This window comes from Fusarium fujikuroi, chromosome FFUJ_chr07, assembly GCF_900079805.1.
Source record: "Fusarium fujikuroi IMI 58289 draft genome, chromosome FFUJ_chr07".
Lineage (NCBI taxonomy): Eukaryota > Fungi > Ascomycota > Sordariomycetes > Hypocreales > Nectriaceae > Fusarium > Fusarium fujikuroi.
The window spans coordinates 1,744,558-1,769,610 of NC_036628.1; the positions used below are offsets into that span (position 1 = coordinate 1,744,558).

General features: G+C 50.1%; 5 protein-coding genes; 3 read left to right on the forward strand and 2 right to left on the reverse strand.

The window, feature by feature from the left end:
- Positions 1-42: 42 nt before the first annotated feature.
- On the reverse strand, positions 43-2,721 carry FFUJ_08554 (related to nuclear matrix protein p84; the record flags this gene model as incomplete). XM_023580732.1 has 5 exons in its annotated part: positions 43-393; positions 446-1,345; positions 1,403-1,573; positions 1,625-2,392; positions 2,443-2,721. 5 exons carry the CDS (start codon positions 2,719-2,721, stop codon positions 43-45), a joined length of 2,469 nt encoding a protein of 822 aa, XP_023433458.1.
- A 587-nt stretch (positions 2,722-3,308) lies between these two features.
- Positions 3,309-7,846, forward strand: FFUJ_08553 (related to NAM7-nonsense-mediated mRNA decay protein; the record flags this gene model as incomplete). XM_023580733.1 has 5 exons in its annotated part: positions 3,309-3,595; positions 3,654-3,754; positions 3,802-4,188; positions 4,247-7,321; positions 7,377-7,846. 5 exons carry the CDS (start codon positions 3,309-3,311, stop codon positions 7,844-7,846), a joined length of 4,320 nt encoding a protein of 1,439 aa, XP_023433459.1.
- Positions 7,847-11,591: 3,745 nt separating this feature from the next.
- Positions 11,592-16,227, forward strand: FFUJ_08552 (related to translation initiation factor eIF-4F; the record flags this gene model as incomplete). XM_023580734.1 has 3 exons in its annotated part: positions 11,592-12,179; positions 12,245-16,062; positions 16,119-16,227. 3 exons carry the CDS (start codon positions 11,592-11,594, stop codon positions 16,225-16,227), a joined length of 4,515 nt encoding a protein of 1,504 aa, XP_023433460.1.
- A 1,317-nt stretch (positions 16,228-17,544) lies between these two features.
- On the reverse strand, positions 17,545-22,130 carry FFUJ_08551 (related to DNA-directed DNA polymerase; the record flags this gene model as incomplete). XM_023580735.1 has 5 exons in its annotated part: positions 17,545-19,263; positions 19,316-20,607; positions 20,663-21,632; positions 21,691-21,791; positions 21,857-22,130. The coding sequence occupies 5 exons, from the start codon at positions 22,128-22,130 to the stop codon at positions 17,545-17,547; spliced, it is 4,356 nt and encodes a 1,451-aa protein (XP_023433461.1).
- A 1,442-nt stretch (positions 22,131-23,572) lies between these two features.
- FFUJ_08550 (uncharacterized protein) lies at positions 23,573-24,696 on the forward strand (the record flags this gene model as incomplete). XM_023580736.1 has 3 exons in its annotated part: positions 23,573-23,649; positions 23,752-23,933; positions 23,984-24,696. 3 exons carry the CDS (start codon positions 23,573-23,575, stop codon positions 24,694-24,696), a joined length of 972 nt encoding a protein of 323 aa, XP_023433462.1.
- Positions 24,697-25,053: the final 357 nt, after the last annotated feature.

Here is a 25,053-nt window from a genome sequence, read left to right on the forward strand (position 1 = left end):
TACAGATAGTACACGATTATTTCGACATGCTCCGTCTCAGTATTATGCATCTGTCATCGTGGCCTCCTTTGCTTCGGCGATCTTGGTGGTATTTTCCTCCTCATCCTTCATAGCTGTGTCCTCACTGAAGTCCTGCTTGCCCTGACTTTCCCCATAAATGTAATTCCCAATAGCCTTGACTGCTTCAACATCGTCGTCGTCGACAATTGATGTGTCAAACAGTTCGTCGACCTTATGCAACTCGAGTTCTGTAGAGTGTTTCTTCAAGATATCTTGAATGGCAGATTCTTCTTTGCCCGAAGCTTTGAGGCGCTGCTTGAGAAGTTCGGGGTTAGATGTCGTAACGAGCACGTAGCGTGCCTGGAAATCCATATCTTTGGCATATTGGGCAGCCTGACATGTAACATGTCAGTAAGGTACGTATTTTGACGATGATTTGACTTACCTCGATGTCTAGTTCGATGATTGGTACTTTGCCACTCTCTGAAATAGCCTCGATGGCCTTGAAACTGGTTCCGTAATCGACGCCGTTCCGAGTACCTGATTCTATCAAGCGGTCCCCATCTCGTAGCTGGTTGAACTCTTGTTCCTTGACAAAGTGGAAACTCTTGCCGTTGACCTCACCTTCAACAGGCTCTCGTGTGGTATGGCGGACAACAGGAGCGAACACGCCCTTTCGCTCTTCCATAAGTTTTCTGATAATGGTTGACTTGCCTACGCTTGTGATGCCACAAATGATGATAGGGTCTCGGTTCGAGGGTATATCTTCTTCACTTGCTGTGGGCTCAGAAGTGTCCTCGATATCATCCACTTCTGTAAGCTCCTCGAACACGATATCAATCTTCTTAGGATCTTCTATCTTGTCGAGTGCGGCAAGCTTTGAGCGCGCTGCGATTCGCAGTGCTCTCCAGCTCTTGCTGGCCTTGCCAGCGATAGCAGCAGCTTTGGTTTGGTCGTTTGTTGGCATATCGATCTCAAAATCATCGTCGGCAATTTTACGTTTGAACGTGTCGAGCTCTGGTAGTTCATAGCGCTCCTTGGTTTTGAGTCGACTCATCGCCGCCTCTCCATCCTCCTCCTTGAGAAAGTCCAAGGAGACAGAGCCCATAGGGACGGACCTTAGCCGCTTGCTGGTAGCCATTTTCTGAACGTTGGCCTTTGCCTCAAGAAAGGATGCCGGCGAGACTGGGTCTCGTTTGATGGGGTGACAGCCTTCAATCTTCCAGCGAACCCAGTTCTTGTCTCTAGCCAGCACGGTTTCTACCATTCGATAAAAGTATGGACCATCAGCACCCTGGCGGAGGTAGTCCGCAATAGTCTTTTTCATGTCACTAGCCCATTCAGCCTGAAAAGGGGTTAGCTGAAGCGCTCTCTGCTGTGGTCGTAGTCCTGAAATACTTACGTCTTCGTCACTCAGGACTTGGTCACTGTACATGACGGCCTTATTTACGCTGGCACTGGCGGGGAGGGCTTCTGTAAGTCGCACTCGTGCTTGGATGGATAGTGAGATGAGGAAATCCATGATGATGAGAGCTTGCACAAGAACATGTCGACGGAAAGACAAATCACTGATCTGTATTGCTGTTAGCTTTACCTCGAGTCAGACTGAGTTATGAGACACCACCTCCAGGTCGAATAAATCTTTACTAGTGAGATATTTGGGGTTGAATGTGTTAGAACTCTCATCTTCTTCTCCACTCTCTCGTTTTCGTTTCAGGCTTCGCCTTGAATCGTTGTGCACTGTTTGAAAGACTTTCATTGTGGCTGCTAGACCCTCTTTGAAGGACGACAAATTGGTAGTCTCAAAAAGCTTTTTGGGTTGACTGAAGTATTCCTGAAGGGACCAGAATATTGGATAAAGCTCGTCTGTCGACAGGGGCTCCTCTTTGTCTGCCTTTTTGGCGTCGGATGACTTGGGTGTGGACCTTGACTCTGCTTGCTCCTTGAGTTGCTCTTCTGGCTCGTCAACAGCCATCTTAGATTCGTCCTCTGCCCGCGTCGCCTCGTATGTCGTGGCATTTTCGACATGGTATTCGCCTCGCAGGTTCACAGAACTCTTGTCGCCCAGAGGAAAACTTTGGAACATGAAGATGAAGACGCGACCGCAGAAAGCAGTATCTTCTGCACGGGATAGTCGGCGCAGCAATTCGTTGCATGTTCGAAGAATAATTAACTGCTTTTGTTTGAAATGATTTGCTGTGATTCGTTCTCTCCTTGACTCGAGGAAATCAAAGATCTTACGACAGCCAGCTATAGTTTGGCTGTCCAGTAGTTCCTCTGCTAGCCAGAACAAGAGCGCGGGATCACATTGTCCATCGTCGGAAAGAATCGACAGGATGTCGAGGAGGTTCCACACCTTGACATAGTCGGGAGAATCGATGGTGGTTGTCGCCTATTTTGGTCAGCGCAAGGCGCGGATCGCACGGGAGAGTACGGGTTTACAATGAGTTGGCTGAATATGTTACGAGCCGCGGTTTCTATTATAGCAAACTGCCGTCCTTTGTTGATCGTTGACGCAGCACCTTCAGCAGCTGGGCTTGAAACATCGTCCGCGGTTCTGGAGACTCGGCCAGAGACGTCGTCGAAATCGGACTTGCGCAGCGCCGGCTCAATCGCTGATGTTGGTTTGGCGGCCTCTGCTTGGGAAAGAAATTCTTTTAGCAGAGTCGTGAAAGCTGCGATCGCCGGTGCAGCTGGATTGTCTATCTCTTGCGCCGCCATGATGCACGACTAAACTAGTCGTTGTGGATGAAAGTTCGTTGAGGCTATCATTGAATGAAGGATAATAATGGTCGTATTTATGCGCTATGGTACAAATATCGAATCGCAAGGTAGTTCCCAGGATATGTCGTAGACGCCGCGAATGATTTGTCGGTATGAGCAAAAAAGGGAGGCTCTGTTTTCTTTGATCAAGATAATGAATGGGCACGCAGTATTGCGCTTGGAGTAGATGTTCAAAGCGAGAAGGCTGAGACGTCGCGGAAGCACCACTAAAAGTATCACAATCAAACTGAAACCTACAGATCCGGCTAAATTACGTTAGCGTTGAAGTATCTATTCATTAGAGCTACTTTGCATGTGGCTGGACCCAGTCAGCGCGTCGCGTGGGTCTGCGAGGCTGAAATTCTGGAGACGGTTTGTTTGAGAGGCGCAGGTCGCTTTCAGACATACGAGGTGCAAGCTCCAAAAGTTCAGCTTCGTTCTTCGAACATATCATCGGTCACGCGACTCCTTGGCTCCGCAGCCTCATCCCATGAGCGACCTTCGCAAACTACTCAATAGTCTCATGACGACACGACAGTGCGACAATGCCTACAGTAAAGCGACTCAAGGGCAGCGGCGCTGCCAAGGCGCAAAAGCAGAACGAACAAAAGGAAAAAGTCAACGATGGACGGCCAACCCCGGCCGAAGTTGAGGAGGAGGAGCATCAGTTCGTTCAACTGGCGCGAAAGCATTGGTTGAAAGCTGGCAAGAAGCCAGCGAAGCCCAAGGTGAAGAACGACGTTCTCAAACAAAGTATCTGGGATGTACTTGAACGCGAGGGCTTCCAGTATAAGTCTCTTTTGCTTCTTGAGAGCCTGCAGACTTTAGAGAGGTATGGCTGCCAGAAACACGAGTAACTGGACATTGAATACTGACTCCATCCCCCTTAGTTATCTATGGCCAGGATACACAGAGGAGGCTTCTAACTTTCACGTTCTGTTGATTGCGCTCATCGCAAACGTGAAACATCGAGAGCATCTCGCGACATGGAGTGAGTCCTTATGGCTTGCTGTCAGACCGACAACTAATTTTTGTTAGCACTCTTCGAGGACCGACCCGCCGATTTCTCTTCACTTTTCCGCCGACTCTTGTCGATGATGCTCGATCGAACACTATCCGTTACGCTCCGGACTCAACTTCTCTGCTTCCTTATATATGCTTTCCAGAGTCTCGACTGCACTCTCGTCCGCAAAGAATGTGCCCCTCTTGTATCGATCGGTATCTGGCACAACTTGTCCACCGACTCATCGCGCGAAGCTAGCCTAGATCAACTCCCTCATCTACGAAAAGCCTGGAAGGCCGCGCACAAGCGATACGAGGCCGCTGATGAGCCCAATAAGGCACGACTACGGTTCGAGCGATCTTGGCTTTATACACTTCTCCTCGACTTTTTGAGTCTGCTGTATACAGAGATCAGAAAGGCGGGTAAGTAAATATGTTAGCCCTCGTCTCCTGCGACATCCCACTGACAACCTATTTTTAGACCAAATTCTCTACTGTGAGCGTTTCACTGAGTTTCTTGTCGATCTCCAGGGCCAGCTTCCAACCAGACGATATGTCAATACCTTGATTCAGGATCTTCATGTTGTTCCCGCTATGCGATTATCACCAATGTTTAATGATGAGGAAAACACTCTACTCCGCGACCTCCAGGCTTTGCTTTCCCACTTTACATTCTTTGATATCAATGACCAGACAGGCGCCCAGTATAGCATGACAGAGGCTTACGACAAACATTGTGCGTCACTCGCCAAGTTGCAACGGGTTGCTCTAAAACATTTCAGAGAGAAGCTTATGGTACTGGCTCTGTCGAACTATGGTTCCATTAACCAAAGGCATGAACTGCAGGCATTACTGGAACCGTTGACAGACGAAGAACTTCTGAGCCTGTTATCTCTGCTTGGTTTCCGGATAGCCTACCCTGAAAGCTTGGGTCTACCAATGGATCGTAAGTTGTTGCTGGAAGTGCTCTTGTCTAATTTTGAGCGGAGAAAGACGTTCCAAGAGGAGGCACGAGACATGAGCCTGGCACCAACCGAGGAGACAATATTCGATAACAGCTTCCAGCAGGCAGAAACTTATGATGGCTCACATCCGATGGCTCTTCCTAAACTGAACCTGCAATATCTCTCAATAGGTGATTTTCTGTGGCGGTCACTTATCTTGTATCGGTGCGAGTCCTTTTATGGAGTCCGAAAGGATATCGAGACTGCTTTGAGGCGTTTACGCCCAGAGGCCAAGGGCTCAGATGAAACAAACTTTGCCGGTTTCTCAAAGATGGCGATGCCGATCTCAAAGCCAGCCATACTTGAGATTGTCCCTCCTCTTGTTGGAGATGACAAACCATCCACGGTACGCGCTGAAGTTTCTTTTGACGTTAGACGTCTGGGTGAAGGAGTCCGAAGAGAGTGGGATTCTCTCCGACAGGACGATGTTGTTTTCCTCATTGCGGTCGAGCCACCACTAGCAAAGTCCATCAGCAACGGAGGAGATAATTCGTCAGAGTCTGAACGACTAGGTGTGATAACTGTACGAACCGCCGCAATCCATCAAATCACCGACGATACAGGGCGCCATGTTCGAGACGGCGCAGGAAAACTTGACACCAAGCGCCGCATCCAACTCAAGCTGGACACACATGCTTATAGCAGAGATGCCGAGCGGGCGGCGGCTGGCAAGCCTGATGTTTATGGCAAAGTCAACCTTCTGCTGAGAAGAGGAAGAAGGGAAAACAACTTCAAGCCCGTGTTGGAATCCATTCGAAGCCTGGTGCTGTCAGATATTCCTCTGCCGGAATGGCTTCATGAGGTCTTTCTCGGCTATGGGGATCCTGCTGGAGCGCATTACAAGAACTTGCCAAACCGCGAACGCAAGGTCGACTTTAGGGATACTTTTCTCGACTGGCAGCATCTAGCAGAAAGTCTCCCTGGTAAGATCATTGACCCAGGTGACGACGTCTCTGGTAGCTTTGGACCGCCCTACGTACTAGAGTCTGTCGAGAAGCAGGAGGAGCCTCAAGGTAACAAGCCTTCCAAAAAAAGACGCCGAGATGCCGATCCCGCACTTATCGCCGAGATTGAGACTCTGAGGGTATCGAGTTATAAGCCCCCCAACAACGGCCCTTATCCCGTTGATAACCCTAAGCTCAACTCGGTACGGTTCACTCCCGCTCAGATTGAAGCTATTACTTCCGGCACCCAACCTGGACTCACTGTCATTGTTGGACCTCCCGGTACAGGAAAGACGGATGTTGTTACACAGGTTATCAACAACATTTATCACAATTATCCCGAGCAGAAAACGCTTCTTCTTGCTCATAGCAACCAAGCACTCAACCAGCTATTTGCCAAGATCGTGGCCCTCGATATCGACGAGCGACACTTATTGCGGCTCGGACACGGCGAAGAGGATCTAGATACGGAAGGAAACTTCAGCAAGCATGGTCGAGTCGAGTCATTCCTCGAAAACCGAGACCGCTATCTTCTGGAAGTGAGGAAACTAGCAACTAGCCTTGGCGCCCCTGGAGCTCATGAGAACTCGGCTGAGACAGCAGGTTATTTCAATAATGTCTACGTCGCTCCAGCATGGAACAGGTTCAAGCAAATCGCTTACGCCGAGGAATCAACAGCTGCTGAGATTGTGGCAGCCTTCCCCTTTCTTTCGTACTTTTCAGATGCCCCGCAACCTATCCTCCACCCAGAGAGTAGCAAAGAGCAAGTGCTTGAAGCTGTGGAAGGTTGCTACCGGCATATTTCCAAGATTTTCTCTGAGCTGGCTGATGCACTTCCGTTTGAGATCCTCCGACGAGATCGTGACAAGGCAAACTACCTGCTCACCAGCGAGGCGCGCATTGTCGCCATGACGACAACACATGCAGCTATCAGAAGAGGAGAGATCGCATCACTTGGTTTCCATTACGACAACGTAGTTATGGAGGAGGCTGCTCAAGTGACCGAGATCGAGACCTTTTTGCCACTCGCGATGCAGAAGCCTCGAAATGGTGAACTGCCTCTGCAAAGGGTTGTTTTGTGCGGAGACCATTTCCAGAATTCACCGGTCATTCAAAGTCTGGCATTCCGTCATTACGCCAATCTTGAGCAGTCACTATTCTCAAGACTGGTCAGACTGGGCGTTCCTACGGTCACCCTCGACCAGCAGGGCCGTGCTCGTGGTTCGATCGCAAATCTTTACCAGTGGCGCTACCCCAAGCTCGGCAACCTTCCCGAGGTGCAGACAAGTGCTGAGTTTGTCAAGGCCAATGCTGGATTCAAGTTCGACTATCAGTTTATCAACGTGCCTGACTACAAGGGTCGGGGAGAGGCTGAACCCACGCCACACTTTATCCAGAACCTCGGTGAGGCCGAATACGCGGTAGCCATCTTCCAGTACATGCGCCTCCTGGGTTACCCTGCTGAGAAGATCACTATTCTTACAACTTACGCTGGTCAACGGGCCCTGGTAAAGGATGTCCTCTCGCATAGATGCGCCCGAAACCCCGTCTTTGGCATGCCAAAGGCGGTAGCTACTGTCGATAAGTACCAGGGCGAGCAGAACGATTGTAAGTGAACTATTGCACATTTTATAGCAATTTCCCGAACTAACGTCCCCTCCAGATATCATTCTGTCGCTTACCCGAACGTCACGTGTGGGCTATTTACGTGACGTGCGCCGCATGACAGTAGCTCTATCTCGAGCAAGACTTGGCCTGTACATTCTCGGTCGCCGCGAGGTTTTTGAAGCATGCCCTGAGCTTCGACCCGCCTTTGACATATTACTTCAAAGGCCAGATAAGCTAATGCTGGTAACGGGAGAGCTCTGGCCTACGCAGAGAGAGGTCACTCAGGAGCTAGGAGCTGTGGAGGGTGAGGTACCAATGGAAGGCGTAGAGCACCTGGGTCAATATGTCTTTGAGATGACCAACACAAAGATCAAGCAGCTTGAGGCAGAACAGGGAGGACTGCCTGAGACAATCATGGAAGAGCCTGAAGACGAAGAAGGGGGGTATGGCAACAACGAAGACGAGGAAGATGACGAAGAAGAGGAGGTCGAGGCAGACATCTTGGAAGTTCGGGAAGGAGAGTAGAGATACTGATTGAAAAGTTACTTGTGTATTATTGACGGCGCAAGACAGGACGAGTTGTTGTTACAAGGACCCATATAGTATGAGAACCGAGGCCCTGGATCTATCGTATATCTTTGAGCCTCCGACTGAACCTCGCTGGCTCCTGTTTCACTCAAATGGTGTGCGTTTATCAGAAATCACAATTTACTATAAGCATTAAGAACGGCGGTTGAACTCTAGCGCCATTGGGTTGGGCAAAGAGCGGGTGATCGACAGTCTCCAGTAGTAACAAGTAGAAAAAAAGTGCGAAAAGGCTAGAGGGGTTATTTTCTGAGGTTTCTGGCTATCGAACTTGTTGGAGGCCTCTGATCGTTTATTTCATATATATACACCCTTGCCGACTCTCTAGTAAATGCTTGGCTAGATCGACTCGAGACTTGACGTTGTTCTGCGTCGAGTAATACGGTTTGTTCAAGTTTGGCTACACATACATTTTTACTTGACTGAATTCGACGATCACAAGCGCAATGCACATCATTACACCATACATCGAAATGTCAAATTCTTTTAATTGTGGCTGTGTCATTGGTTTGATTGCATCTCATCATAATCAGACGACCAAAGTTGTGAGATTAGGGTTTTGAGTCCGACGTGGTTTGAAGTCGAACAGGATATAAGTCGCTTAAGGGAGACAGCATTGCAAGGCGTGGGATGCTAAGATAGAACAAACAAGCAATCTACATAACCATGTGCAGCAGAGCAAAAATTGGGAATACTTTTAGCTTAGGAAGGGCTATTCAGATACATGTTCAACACGGATTAGGTGACGAGGCGAGACACGTCCACCACAAGATCAGGACGGCCAGCAATACTAACGTTAGCCTGTCTACTTGGAATGCCTCATCTAATCAAAGTGATGCTCATGTGAAGGAAGTTACTGGTTGCAAGTGATAGTATCAACCAACGTCTCACGCGTAGAAAGAAATCTTAGGCTGCGCGACGACACTCCTAACGATCATGTTGCATTTGCTTACGAAAGAGGGAATGGCCGATAAACAATCAAATATTAATTGTTTTTATTGGTCATATAATGTGACTGTTCTTGCAAACTCTCACATCAGTCTTATTAGTAGTAAGAACAGGCAGATGCTTTAAGAGCAACGGTATCAAGCTCCTATCATTTGTTATAGTTTGGGCTAAGTAATGTGTTTTGATATAGATAGACATGTTATAGTATCTGTGCGTTTAACTTTGAGCAGTTGGAAGCTGGTTGTCAGAATCACTTGAGTATGAGAACCCTCGATAAGTGAACTTGGGGATCTCAAAGGCAAATCAAGTCATGTTTGCAATAACACGCAGAGAGAGAGAGAGAGAGAGGACAAACAATTCATCAGATTCAGTCCTGCTGCAGCCTGGTAGAGTGATGCCTAGACCGGAGCTTGCGGACTTAGTACGATAGTGGTGAGGTACGGAGTAGTACGTGTAGGATTCTTGCTTTAGTGAGGTTTGGCTCAGTTGAGGGAAGAAAACTTACGATCCTGATCTCAAATGACAAAAAGATTTAGGCAACTTGGTATAAATTTAGCTCAAGTTTAGGATGCCTTTTGCTGCGCTTATTTTAATAACCTATGTAAAGGCCTGGCATTTTCTTGCGCCCCGAGGGTAGGTAGTCTGTTTGTTGTTGACTGGGCCGCAAGTCGACAGGTCAGTGAGTCAGTCCCCCTGATAAGTTAACAGTCAGATGCCCTGAAATAGCCAATATCCTCTCCTTTACCACTCCCGACATGCCCTTGTCTATTTACCTATCTCTCGAACAGATGCCCACGCCTGGCCCATGCGCTCTCACACCAGTGTTGCTCATCACTCCACTCCTTTATTAGTTATGGACGATTCATTGTTATATCAATGGGGAGGGTTGGGCATGAGGCGTAGAAATCGCATGTTTTGACGACTATTTCGGAATTGCCGTTTGCCGTGACAATCTTGACACCCACCCACAGTTTAACCATTACGCCCTGTTCCCCTGCACAATGGCCTCCAGTGCGCACATCGTAGCAATCATACTGAATTCATCATCTGTGGATCGCCTTGGAGACGAGCACAGACAAGCCGGCTCATCGGACTGAGGGCCCGTCTATCTTTGTCCTTGCTAGTTTGTGTTGAGTCGCTTGGGGTTAAAGATATCGTGGAATCAATATCAATACGCTCGGAAAGCGCTTTACAAGTACAATGCTGAGAGCATAGCATACATGTATTGTTGAACTGACCGAAACCTACTTTGCTTCCTATGCCTGATGTCGTGTTTAGATTACAGGTATGTTGGTTTCATTGAGTCCAACTACATTCGTGTATGCATGTCATGCTAGGTAGGCAGACTGAATATACAGTCATCTAAGTTAAGTTGGGTGCTCCCTGCCACATGAAAGTGAAGTTACTTGACAAAGTTGACAGTCACCCAACGACGACAGCCTGGGCGCCTCTGAATGCGCCTGTGAGGTGGATTCTGATTGCCACCTTCATACTCAAATTCTCAATAATTAACACCCTCCCTCGTGAACTTCTGACGTCAAGTTAAGGTGTTAGTTATATTAAGCCAGCCTATAGGACCGATGAATCTATACCAGATTTTCCCAAGTCTTTTCATCACTTGGACTAGAGGCCTAAGCTTTATGCTTCTCCTATACCTGTATGCTCATTCGAAGTACAGTGATTATTTGCAATGTCTCAAACTATCTATCCAGCCAGGTTTAGGCTCCTTTTATCGCCTTAACTAGCGTGCCCTCGCCCGCGGGGACGGGATTGACGTAGTGCTCTTTGTGGGCGAATGGATGGAGAAATTAGATATGCGGCGTCTTTTCTTAGCTGGAGGTCAGGCCGGGTTGACCAACCAACTCGAGACTGCATGTTTGGCTTGGGCTTGGGCTGTGCCTAGGTAGGAAGAAGAAGAAAAAACCCGTGGGAGCGACAGTGTTGAGCACATTCTTGGCAGTGATTGACACTGTATAGACTCCCTGAAAAGCTCTCATCATCAGAACCCCTAACGGCTCTGTCGATGTTGACTACAGGTGACTCACTGCCCCCCGAGGTGCATTGCCCACCATTGCTTCATTGCTTGCGAGCACAGTGCCCAGATCTTAAATAGTCTTGCCGGAGAAAGCCCTGTTCCCTCGCCCCTTCCTGGCAGTCCTTATCATATCCTGCTGCCCAAATTTTTTTGCCGGCTTTTTCTGAATCCTCACCAACTCAACCTTCTTGGTCCGGTGGAAAATATTCTAACCCGACCCATTTCCATTTGCTTCTGCTTTGGAACCACGTCCTGTGTGTGTTAAGACCATCACAGCGACCCTCTCCCCTCCGTTTCTTCTTCTGTCGCTGCCGCGCAGGATCGTACGTAGCTTGACCCGTCTTGTCTCTACGATCGCCTTAATTGGTACGACTGCACTCCTTGTTCGCTCTCCTGTGATCGATCGATTCGATTCGGCCTATCTCGACCTCTGGAGCCGCCCATCGGACTTACCGTCGTTTCTTTCTACGAGATCTCTCCGCACGAGATCGTGGTGTTTCGTTTATTTTTTCTAAAAAAGGGAAACGACTTGTGCGTCTCTCGTCTTCGTCGATTCTTGTTGCCCCGCTGCAGCTTCGAATAATTCCACGTCCCTACCCGGCACCCGGCGCCATCTATTCCGCTTTCTCCCTCGACGCCCACAAAAAAAAAAATCCCAACACCACCGCAATCTCACATCGCGAGCGGCACCGAACTCCCCATATGACGTCGCCTGCCAACAAGCAGAATCCCATTCAGGCGAACAACACCCCCGCGACTACGGCTTCTTCGTATGCCTCTGCTGCAGGTGCGCCTAAGAAGTCAGCCCAGGCCCCTATAGTCGCAACTGGATCCCACCCTCCCGCGGTGGTTGGAGTTTCGTCTTCTTCGCAGCATGCGAAAGACGCCTCATCGTCTCCTGTGAACGGCAATCCCGCCGTCACCCCCGCTGTCCCTGCTGTCACTCGCAGCAGTGCTAACCTCAACGGTCCCGATCATTCTCGCAAGAGCTCCGTCACCATGGCTGCCAACGGTCCAAACAGTTTTGTCGCCAACGGTGGTCCCGTCACCGCTGGTAAGCCTGGCATCCAGTTCGGCTACGACTCTCCTGCAATGACCAACAGCACACCTCAGACCTCCAGTGCTGCGCCCATTCCTATTCCTGGTGGTGGAAATGCCCGAGTCCCCTCTCCTGCTCACTCACCTTCACCTATTCCTCAGCCTTCGGCCAGTGGTGGCCGGCCTCCTTCTGGTCTCCAGCAGGCAGGAGGTAATACAATGACATTTGGCAGTCTCGGCAGCGATGGCGAAGTAGGTTCTTTCAGATTCGTCTGTCAAACAGTTACCCTCGAACTCGTCACTGACTTACTCTCTAGCGCCATATGAGGCAGGGCTCTACTCCAACAAACCCCAATGCACAGCCTGGAGCTCACTTCCGACGTGAATCTGGCCACTCAGCGCAAGGTGACGGCGCTGGTCGAGGTAACTTTCAGCCCCAGGGTGGTCGTGGCCGCGGATACAATCCCCACGGCGGCAACTACAGCTCGCAGATGGGTTTCCCTCCCGCCAACCAGTTCCGTAACGGCCCTGGTCAGGGTCGTGGCATGCCTCCAGCTTTCCAGCCTCAGGGTCGTAACCTTCAGTACCCCAACTCCCCCCAGCCTGCCCGAAGCCCGGCTCTCGTCCCCTCGCTCCCGGGTACACCTAACATGCAGCCTGCCACTATGCAGCCTGGCATGACGCCTCAATACCATTACCAACCTCCCATGCCTCAACAGCATCAACAAGTACAGTACCCCCTTTCTCAAGTTGATAAGCCTTTCTCGAAAAACAGCAAAAAGAACAAAGGGAAGCGTGGCGACCTGGAAAAGTCGGTCCAGGTCAACCACCCGCAAGAGTCGTCACGAGATCTGCATGGGAACGAGTTCAACCAACGTCGGCGTTTCAGTAAACGTTTAGATCAACCATGGCGAGAACCAGATACCAGCAGCTCGCGTGTAACGTCATTCACCTATCCCAAAAAGACCTTTCAACCCCTATCCTTGAATGAACCAATGCCGTCTCTCGACTTGTCACCAGGAAGTGGCTTCTTTGAATACATGCTAACTTTAAAAAAACAGAACTACGGTTATCCTCCCCCGCAGGTGGATGGCTTCGGACGCCCACTGTCGATGCAATACAATTATGCCAATATGCCGTATATGGCTGTACCTCCCCAGGCTAACTCTCCTAGCTACGGACAGAACTATGTCACTCCCTATACACAGCATGGTCACAACATGTCACGAACACCCTCTCAGCCTGAGAGGCCACCGAGCGCCAGCCAGCCAAATGCTCCGGTCGTTGTGTCATCTACCCCACAGCCCCAGAATTCGTCATTAAAGCCCACCGCAAACAGCTTCGTCAAGGTGCCTAAGAAGAGCGCCGCTATCCAGATCAAGAACGCTGCTGGTGAAGTCATTGACACCTCGTCCTTCAAAACTCCATCATCTCCCGCTCCCAGCATCCAGCAATCCAAGACTCCTCCCGTGATCGTTTCATCTACCCCTCCTCCAAAGCCATCTACCCCATCTCACGGCCGCACTGATAGTCATGCTGCCACCAAGACCGCCAAGCAGATTCAGGATGAGCTTAAGGAGAAGATCAAGCAAGCCACGCAGGCGCCGCCCAAGGAGGATAATCCAAAGCCCGTTGAGCCTGCAGCTAAAATCGAAGACAAGCCTGCTGAGCAATCTGAGGCCAAGCTCACCGAGACCAAGGCCGAGCCTGCACCTTCTACTAAGGCTGAGCCTGAAAGCAAGCCCGAACCTGAGATCAAGGCCCCTGAAGCCACTCCTAAGATAGAGGAGCCTAAGAAGGAGGCTGAGAAGCCCGCTGAGCCCGCTAAGAAGGAAGAAACTGAGGAGGAAGAGATAGAGCGTATGATACGTGAGATGGAAGAAGAGGATGCTCGCCGTGAGAAGGCTGAGGAAGAGCACCGTAAGAAGGTCGAGGCCCAGAAGGCCATTGCCAAGGAACAAGCCGAAAAGGACCGTGTTAAGAACGCTGCAGAGGAAGACCGCAAACTCCGAGAACAAGAGCGCGAGATGGAGCGTCTCGAGGAGGAGAAGGAGAAGCGACGTCAACAGGCCGGCTCATCTGCTCCTTCAGTCGCCGAACTCCTCTCCCAGGCTCGAAGCGGCAAGGACACTGAGCCTACTAAGGTCGAGTCTGTTACCGACAAGCTTGCTAGCATGAAAATTGGAGGCGATAAGCCTGCCGACTCTGCTGCGCCCAAGCACGAAAAGCGTGGTGCGAAGCCTGCTGCTCTCAACTTGGCCCCTCTTAACACCAAGCCTGTTGAGCCTGCTCAACCTAGCGCTGCCCTGCAATCGCTCAAGTCTGCTCGCTTCCTGAAGGTTATCGAGCAAGATATCTACCCTGCTGGCATCAAGTCGCCCAATCCTGCCCTTAATGCAGCAGTCCAGAAGAAGGGCAAGACATTCAAGTATGATGCCAACTTCTTGTTACAGTTCCAAAAGGTCTTTACTGAGCAGCCTTCTCTCGAATTCGGCCAGCAAGTCAAGTCTCTTATTGGCGATGACCGTTCCAGAACCAACACTCCTGGCGGCTCTGGCCGAGGCTCTCGTGGTCCCAGCTCAGGTATCGGCAGTGGATTTCCTATGGGTAGCTTCAACGCCCCCACCGCTTCCCGACCTCTCCCCAGTAACAGTACCTCTGAACTCCGTTTCGCCCTGTCCAACCAGCAGCGACCTGGCATTGGTTCCATGGGCCGTGGTCCCAGCAATTTCCCTACAGGCGGCTCCTCCCGTGGCCCCTCTCAACTTCCTAACTCTCCCCGTGGGTCCCGTCGTCGTGGCGGCGGCAGCCAGCGTGGCGAAGGCGTCAGGGAGGCTCAGGCTGCTAAGACCATGCCTTTGACTGCTGGCCAGGAGCTTAAGCCCATTGCCCAGACCGCCAATGGTTGGAAGCCTACAAGTATTGGCAAGAATGCCAATCCAGCCGCTGCTAATCCCTCTGGCCATCTTGAGCCTGATATGGTTCAAAGAAAGGTCAAGGCGGCACTCAACAAGATGACACCCGAGAAGTTTGACAGAATTGCAGACCAGATCCTGCTCATTGCATCCCAGTCCAAGGATGAGTCCGACGGGCGTACACTTCGTCAAGTCATCCAGCTCACCTTTGAGAAGGCCACTGATGAGGCCCATTGGGCTTCCATGTATGCCAAGTTCTGCAAACGTATGCTTGAGACTATGAGTCCCGACGTCCGTGATGAGCGTATCAAAGACAAGAATGGTAACGTCGTCAGCGGTGGTAACTTGTTCCGCAAGTACCTTCTCAACAGATGTCAGGAGGAGTTTGAGCGCGGTTGGACCGTTAACTTGCCTGACAAGCCTGATGAGGAAGAAGACGCTGCGGGTAAGAAGACTGCTGAGGCTGCTCTCCTGTCCGATGAGTACTATGCTGCTGCTGCTGCCAAGCGACGTGGTCTTGGTCTAGTCCAGTTCATCGGTGAACTTTACAAGCTCGGCATGCTTACTGAGCGTATCATGCACGAGTGTGTGCACAAACTCGTCGACTATAAGGGAGTACCTGACGAGGCTGAAGTTGAGTCGCTTAGCAAGCTGCTCAGGACTATTGGTGGCAACCTCGACAGCACTGAGAAGGGTCGACCCATGATGGACGCTTACTTCCAGCGCATCCAGACCATGATGGATCTTCCCGAGCTTCCCAGCCGACTCAAGTTTATGCTCATGGACGTTATGGACCTGCGCAAGGCCGGATGGCACTCCAAGGAGACCAACAAGGGGCCCAAGACCCTCGATGAAGTCCGAGCTGAGGCTGAGGCTGCTCAGGCCGCCAAAGCTCAGGAGGCTGCTCGCACTAATCAGCGAGGTGGCGGTCGCCCTCCCGTCGGACGAGGCGACGCTCGCAACTTCTCGGCTGGTTACGCACAACAAACCAGTAATCAGGTCGGAATGGACGACCTGCGCCGTCTGAAGGGCTCTGCCAACCGAACCTCAAGCGGCAACATCTCTCTTGGCCCTGCTTCCATGCTCTCTTCTCGTAGTAACAGCGGAAGACGCATGGGTCCTGGCGGCTACCTGGGTCCTCGCGGTGAGGATTCTGCTACTTCCTCACGCACTGGCACTCCTCCTACCCGCGAGAACACCTCCCACTCTAATGCATTCAGGTAAGTTTGACTAGTGCCATGTACATTCAAATTTTGAGTTGCTGACATGTATTTAGCCTCCTTGCCAACATGGAGAATGACCACCCGGCTTCGCCCCCGTCTACTTCTGCCTCCCCCGCGATGTCGAAGGCTGTCCCTGACAGTGATAAGAAAGAGAGCGAGTAAAAGTATTCTTCTTCCTTCGGTGTCTTGCATTTCGGCAGAATAGACTAGGCGGTGCTGTGTTTTCTTGCATTTACAGGCCTTTTTTTTATTATTTATTCATCAGACGTGTCACAAAAGTTGAGCACATTTTCTTTTTCCAGAACTCATGATACCTTGCCCATAGACAGACGGACACGATTCCTCTCAGCGTGAGAGGTGACCCCTACATCGGACTAGGGATTTCCTTCACCATTGTGCTCATTACCACCTACCTCAGCCCCTTTTCTGATCATACTTCGAGTGTGTTTCAGTTCTTTAATGTTGTGGAGGATTTCCGGTTCAAGGGTTCGGGATGGCCCTATCGTTGTCGTTGGCCAGCATACTTCTGGCTGTTTTATTTCCAGGAGAGGTCACGCACGAAAAGGGGGAGGTAATGATGGTGGAAAAGCGTCACGATGATCACGTCGCAACCGTCATATACATACGTACGACTCGGGGTGGATGGCGGAGGTGGTGTTCAGGGCATTTGCGGTTGAATTTTACTTCGGACTCAACGAGGCAGAACGCGAAAGGGAACGGAATGGAATGATAAGGAATGAAATGGTTTTTCTGGTGCATTCTTCCTCTCTGGCCTTTCGTTCGTTATACGTGGGCAGTCTCTCGCCATGCTTTCGCCCCTTCGCTGGCTTTAGGATGTGGCTACTTCACTTAACGCTGACGAATCACATCAAGTCACGGTGGGTTAGGAAAGGGTTCTCAAACAAGACCATGATTGATGATGACGACCCAGGCTCTCTTGACTTAGCCTCATGAGCATATGCATTGTTGTACCAAGAAGGAGGCCATGGCCGCTCGCCAACGGCTCTGTCACTTGGTGTGTAATGTATGGAGGCGCTCAGCCTGGTCAAGCTTAAATGAAAGGGTCTTGATGATGCTTTGCTGTATATCATCTAATTTCGAAGAAGCATGGGCCATTGGCAGGGACAATTTACATATATGTTCAAACTTGCCGCCTCTTACTCGTGAATGTTGGATACAGGGAAGGTGTGTTGAGAACGGACAAGTATATGGAAACTATCCTGTTTTTAAAACACTGTAGCTTGGTACTAGAACACTCGACAGGCTTCGCTCTGATCAAGCTCCTAAAAACTACTAAAAACTCGCTTACTCTTGTGCATGCCAAAACTATTCATTACTTGCATGTGAAGCTGTTATCCTTTCTGTTGGTCCTAAACAAACCAACCCGTGTGAATATTTAATCCCCAGACGCCACTGACCCAAATATACATCAACATTTCACAGCATAACCATAAATGTCCTTCCACTTCCCTAAGAAACTCAGGCCATTGGTTTGAAGCCCAGCTTGGTGAACAGAGTATCCATGGCTACCCATTGCCGACCACACTTATCGAGATACTTGTCAACAATACCCTTCACATTTCCAAAGCGTACGCGGTTGTGTTCAGCCAATGCAAGGATGTTCTCCCGATCTTGCCTGGACATCTCAGTGCTCGTGGCCTTGGCCTTGGCCTTGTCGACATCCCACAGGCTGGCGAAGTAGAGAAGCTGGGTGTAGATAGCCTTTTCTGTGTATTCGTAACGCATTCGACCAAGACAATCTCGGGCAAGTCCCTTGGGGCCAAGGCAGCGAGAACCATAAACACTCATTTGCCGTGTTCGATTGCCGCACTGGCTATCATCGCAGACCAGCCAGCCCTCGTAGTACCGACTTGTCTGAGTGCGGATGGCGTGCTCCATCTGGGCCACGACAGAGAGCGTTGAGATGAAACTACCACACGAGCCGCAGATGACACCGGATTGGGACACATGATCGGGGAACGCAGCCAGGCCCTCGAACACGGACGAGCTTTTGCACTTGCGGCAACGCAAAGAGAGGCGAGCACAATCACCAAAGCGGACCTCATCTGGAATCTGAGAGTCCAAGGGGTGGATCTCAAGGTCGTTGCTTGAGCTGTTCTGCTGAGTCTGGAATGAGCTGTAGCGCTTGATATCAAGACCAAGGTGCTCTGCCAGTTGTGATGTTGATGTTCCGACAATATTGGCACAGAGACGCTCGACAGGAGGGAAGATCTGCTTGCCAATATACCACTCAACGTCAGGAAGTAGAGTAGGGTCTGCCTTGAGATCACCAGGAGTGTAGGCTCGTTTGGGAGCAGGCTCAGAGCTCTTGCTATCGCCCGTAATCACGTACGCGATAACATCTCCCTTGCGAACTGTCTTGCCTTTGGCCATTTCACGGAGAGCAACTTGGACCTGAGGCATAGAGTTGGAGTCGGGGTAGTCCTTGGGTGCTTTTCCAAGCTGTGTATGGATGATGTACTTCTGAACAGGAATAGTCTGCTCACGCATCTTGCCAGCAATGTCGCTCAAATACTCATGGATTCGGGCGATTGAGACTTCGGTGTCGTCGCCCGACAGAATTTCGTTAAGAAGGTGTTGGGAGATCTCCTTGGACAGAGCACAGTATTCTCGACGCTTCATGTCAAGACCCTTGACTTCCATCTTCTCGATGAACTTCCCATCCTTCTCTACAAGGTTGATAGCAGCATACTTCTTTTTCGCTTGAAGGAGAATACGGCGAAAGACATTGTCAATATCGATCTCAAGCAGCTTGTACTGCTCATTGACTGCTTTCTTGAAATCGTTGCCAACCTTGAACGCATCGGCAACATTATCCACGTTGGCATTGATCATGACGGAATCAGTATCACCATAGATGACCTGCAGTGAGCTGCTCTCGGCCAGCTCCTTGGTACTGCGGAGAATCTCGCGGCCCTTGAAGGTTGTCAAAACAGCCAGAGGTCGAGCGTAGAAGCGTGACTTGGTATAGCCCAAACATCCGTACATGGAGTTGGCAGTGAGCTTGAGGGCAAGCTGCTTGATGTCCCATGTGGCCAGCTCCTCTGGGGTAGCCTTCTTGTCCTTCATGAGGCTTTTGACTTGTCGACGTCGACTGACGAGAGTAGCAATGAGCCTAGGTAGGATACCTTGATCCTCGTTAATTGGAACTTCGGGAACTTCATCTTCTTCACTGTTCTGTGGGTTTGATTAGTCTCGAGGTTCAAGCAGGAATTCTCGACAGACTTACTGTGGCTGGTCTATCGACAGTTGTAAAGCAGATGTTGAACTCCTGGATAATAGAGGGATAAAGGGAATTAAAGTCCATGACAAGCACAAACTTATCATATAGACCTTTCTCGGGCTCGAAAACCAAGCCACCCTTGTACTTGTCCTTCTTCTTCCCCTCACCCGCCTCTTCTTCACGCTGTGCCTCTTCAGCACGCTGGCGACTGCGAAAAGTCTGCTTATCAGGGCAGATGTACTTGTTGCGATAAAACTCGTGGAGCAAAATGTACTCGTTCCGCTCTGCACGCGTGCCGGTCAGAGTTCGAGCCCAAGAGTTACCCGCCAGATTGGTGAGAACCTTCGTCAGTGGCAACATCTGAACACCCAGGCCCAGGGCTGCAATGAAGTGTGTATCGGCCTCCATGTGAGTGATGTAGTCGAGAAGTCCCTGCTTCTCCCTGGCCCACGTCTTCAGGGCAACCTCATTGTCAAAATCGCGGCGCCGGTTATCTCCAGAGAGGTACAAACTGCACATCTCTGTCAGGCTCCATGACTGGCACTTGAACATGACCGACTTTCCAGCATCGTTGGCCAGATCACATAGCAGACGTCCTGATAAGATCTGGCGTTCGGCAAAAACGTTACCGCCAGTCTTGCCGATGGACGATGGCCACTGACTGCGACGGAGTCTGCCTAGCCTGGACCATCCGGGTATTTTCTTTTCATATAGACGATTGAGGAGCACACTGTAGTCTACACCCTCCAATTGGTGTCCAAGAATTACATCTGGGTCTGCAACATCTAGCTGGGCCAAGAAGAAGGCGAGGATATCGGCTTCTTGCTTCTTCAGCACAATCAAGCCACGATTCCTTTTCTTTGCAAGGTGATCGAAGCCCATGGGGAACGCCTGGCCATGCGGCCGGATAACTGTAAAGGTTCGACAGGGCAGCTTTTCTGCAGGGGTTGTGTCACTGAGGGATATCTTCTCGTAGATTCTTGCACTGATGGCCAGAATTTCTTGCTTGTTATCCTTCTCATTGAAGGCAGTCCGTAACGAAACACTCATAAGAGTCAGGGGAGGCGCATCGAGGTTGTCAGACTCGCTAAGAACAGAAACCATGTTGGGGTGATCGGCCAAAACCTCAAGCTTGCAATGGGAAGCATTCTTGAGCTTGTCAAAATCGGCATCCTCAATCTTCAGCCAGCATGGGCCCATGATATTCTTCCAGAGAACGAACTGTTCAAAAAGAGCAGTGTTGCTACCAAAGACGTGAGAATATGTCTCACCGGGTCTGTTGGGGTCGACTTCAGGCTCTGGGATACTTGTTAGCTGATTTGGGGGACCTGCAGGGGGAATGTGGCCACTCACTGTTGTATGGGTAGAGAAGTTTCATGTACTGTGCTTCCTTGGGGACATCACGGAGCTCAAAGGCATATTTCCTGGTGCAGGCCTTGATCTTGTACATACCAACATTCATCTTGGTCATCATGGTGTCAATCTCATCATACACGTTCATCATCTCGACTTCTTCGCCTGTCTCTTCGCCATTTTGCAAGCGGTGTTGACGCGGCAAGAAATAAAGCTTTCTCAGGATATTGTCGACTTTGACAAAGCAGCTGACGTATGATCGCGTCTTCTTGTTGAGAACTTTGCCAAAGAGACACAGACTGCCGTTGACCTCAGTGTAGTCTGTCCAGAAGAAGTTGAGACTGCCGTCTTCCTCGATCGCATCCTTGTAGTCGATTTTGCCTATTATCTTTGTTTCCGCGGGCGAACTTGTGACGACGTTCAGCCTCTCTGTGAGGGCATTCCATGAAGCTGGGTCGACTTGAGCGCCGTTGGGTTTAACGGGAGAGGAGCTGGCAGGTGTGGGATAGGACTCTGCTTTCTGAATTTTCTTGACCGGCCTTGAACTTGCTAGATTAACACTGGTTGTGGCAATGGCTCCAGCATGTGCAACCTCCATCATGTCTTCGTCATCGTCGTCTTCCTTTGGTTCCTGCTTAATCTGTGCCTTTCTCTGCGCTACCTTTGCGGCTGGAGAGGAGGGCGCAGGGTCGCTCATGGGGACATCGGCAGTCTCGAGGATGTCATCATCGGCGGAGGGAAAGAAGCAATCGTCATCTTCAAGGGCTGGAGGGAGAGGGGACGGTTGCCGGGTATCAAGGGTCTTGGTCTTTTTGGGCACAGGCTCGCGAGCAGGTGAAAGGGCCCTAGCCTTGCGACGACCGCCAGACCTTTCGACTATCGAGGTATGGGGAGCAGGGGCAGGAATGTTGTTGTCGACCTCGCCGAGGAGGTTTGAAAGGAAGTCGTCGTCCTCCTTTGTCTTGACGACCTAAAGAGAAAATTAATCGAGTTGGGTCGATCCACGATCTTGTAAACGGAATGCGTACCTTGGGTTTTGACTGGGCTCTGTTGGCTCCCTTAAAGTATTCACTGATATCTTTGTCATTGGCCGCTCGCTTGGCTTGCTCCTCCTGGCGATTCTTCTTCGCTACACGGCAGGTGAGTATGTGGGCTGTCCTGAACATGTACTGGAGGAAGACTGACTAGTCTTACTGGGTCGGCCACGGACGGTGGTCTCTTCTTCGCTTTCTGAACCATAGGCTTGTACTCGATCCCAGTCTTCGCGACCATCATCTGCGTAGCCCTCGCCATTGTCGTCGACAACAAAGTCGTCCTGATTTAGTCGCTCCCGTACAACCTTCTTATATCCATCCTCGTCAACTTCGTCGTATAGATTATCGACGTCGGCAACTTTGTAAGTATCAAAGACCTTCTTGCCGGACTCTCGAAGAGCCTTGAGCTCCGCGAGCCGCGCTCTGTGAGACATGACGGGAGAAGAGTTTAGGCCGGTGGCATATCAGTGAGGGAATGGAGGGAGAGTATATGCCGGGATGTCACTTTCTGATCATATATTGCTCGTGACTGTTTTGCAGGGAAACGATGGTACCGAGAATGGAAATGGTGATGGTGGAGGTGCTATTTGGATTGGGTTGGTCCCCCGGTAACCAGCGCTGAGGTGCATGCTCATTTAGAAAAGTGGTCAGGGAGACGCGCCAAAGCGCGTTGTCCCTCCTGAGCCGCGTCTCGGCTCGTGTCAAGGGAGGGGCCGTCCATTTAAGTCACTGACGCGAGAGCAGCCAATAGGCGCTGCGGCATAGGCACCTTAGGTGATGCAGATTTTCTAAGTACCCCGCGCAGGGGGAGTACTTACGTGTTGGTAGCTTACAAAGGTACCTTAAAAATGTATGCGGCGGGATCACTTGATTAGTTACTAGGTAGGTAGGTAGTCTTGTTTCTCTCCAAACAACCTGTTTCCTGTTAGTGCCGCCGAGACTCTTGTCAGGGCTTTAACCAAGGCAGCCGTTGCATCTTTACGACTGCATTTGAAAGTCAATACGATATAATGACTAGGTACTCAACAATATCCAATCCGTTAGGACATCAATTTGTTTAAGCGGTTGCAGTCAATGCCTTTATAAACGTGATGTTTTTAAGTTGCCGCTTATTGAATTGATGTTGGTTGTAGTGTTGCGTCATTACTCGGAATAAGTTAGGTCAAATGAGAAAAAAACAAAAAAAAAAACCTCAAGTTCAGATCCTTCTTCTTCTTCTTCCAGCTAGTCTTCTGACAATATCATTGTGTCAAGGACATCCCAAAAATCCATGTTGCCCGGCCGTCCCGGTACGGCCCCACTCACCCGGAACGGAGGATGACCCACAATGAACGGCAGTCAGATACATCCATAGGTAGTGACTACCTGACCATGCATTGGAGATCTATACGTTCAGCTTGTAGGTATTTTAATGAAATGCAGGTAGGAGCTGAAATTCCAGGACATCCCCTTTCCAGAAATTCGTTGTGATTATTAGTCTTGATACACTTTAGGCAATTGGTGTTGGTGGTGGTGATAATGCACTGGTCAGTAATTCACTCCTTCCTTACGGATATTCTTTTATAAGCTCTTCGAAAGAGCTACCCATGGCATTTGACTGCGAGCTCAGTCAAAGGACCCTTCCCAAAGTAACACAAACTCTCAACTTGTTCCTGTACTTAGGTAGGTACCTAAGGTAGGTACTCTCTACCAATGGATGTCTTCCTACCTGCCTACTACCTAGGTAGGTACCTACCTTAAGTGGGTTAGTAGGTATAGTACCTTGAGTATGTACCTAGGCCGCCTTTTTTTCACCGAGCATCAGTCAAGATTGAACCATCTTTGTCTTGTCACGCCATCTATACCCGATCCCACCCATACCTTATTTACTTACATCATGCCCAACAGTATCTTTGGTGCCTGGCAGGCGAAGCTCAAGAAAAAGATCCAACCTCAACCTCAGCCTCCGCTTCCGTTCCCTGAGCTTTCCAAGCCTCACAGCAAGATTAGCAGCTAGAGACTGCCACTGAATCGCCGCCGGGCTCGTCTCGATGGATCTGAAGAAACCAATTCTAGTGGACCTAGCGAGAATACGTCAACACAGCGCAGAAGTCAAAGATCAAATTCTCAGAATTCGTCGTATTCTCATCTTGCGCGTTGGTTGAAACCGAAACGACGGAAGACTGCTTCCTCTTCAACAAACTTCGAGAAACTGTCTGTATCTGAAGTCCCAGGAGTTCCTCATCTCCTCAACACAGGTGGGTGGACTAATGCGTACTCTCTTGCGGTGTACCTGACTCTATTTTAGCGGAAGATCTCAGCAGAGCTTTTCAATACTCAAGGGAGAGATGGACTCGCAATGGGAGTTCTTCGAGTAACCATACACTATTTCCACTTGGATCGCGCATCCAGACCTCCCAGTTATCCAAGCCCTTCCTGCAGGACTCTGAATTCGCGCCCCCTTCACCAGTTATCGACCAAGGTCCACCTCAGTTAGATCCTCTTCCTGACATGTCTAGCTGTAGCCTGGAAAGATCATATACTTTGCGAGCTTGCATAGAAGCGGCACCAGATGATAAGCGTCTGGAAGACAAATCGCTGCTCTCCACTACTAAGTGTGATCGCATCACAACGCGTCCCAAGGTCTCGGCAGCACTTACACTACAGCCTGTAGGGCGCAAGACACTATCCATTACGAGGCACCTGTCCTCTTGCGATTTAGTTGCTCCTGTGACACTAGTCGGCTCCCTTGGCAGTTTTAACAAATCTGGAGGCTATAGCCACCCGCAAAGAGGTCAGATTTCGTCAAACTGGACTCAGGATAATTCGGACAAATTGCTATCAATGCAAGATTATCCCATGCAAGAGCCTGGCCAGTGCTCGCCGTCGTGCACCTCGGCCGCCACGTTTCAACCACCCACAAATGTACTCGAGAGTTCTTACTTGGCTATCAAAGAAGGCGATCAACCGTCAGCCATGGATTCATCAACGTCGAATACGCAATCACAGCTCTCAGATTGATCATCCAGCCAAGGCAGCAGGTCAATGTATCGTACAGTGGCCTCGGATCTCTATCTTGATTCGTGGTCTCAGTTCGAACTTAAGTGAAGTTGCAGGGCTTGATTGCTCCCAGGGTATTTTGTTGTTTCAGATGGACCTAACAAGGAGTTATAAAGCTGGCCATAGAATAGAAGGTATTCAACTAGCAGCAGAGACTGACTACCTTTGTTTACCTATTCTTAACCGAGATAAAAATAGAGCAGAATGGATAGTCATGGGAGAGTAACGTTGCATGCTTAAGCTTGTGATGGCCTGGAGGGTTACGACAAATATGCAACAGGACCAAGGCTTCAATTGTGTAAGCGATGTATTGTATAT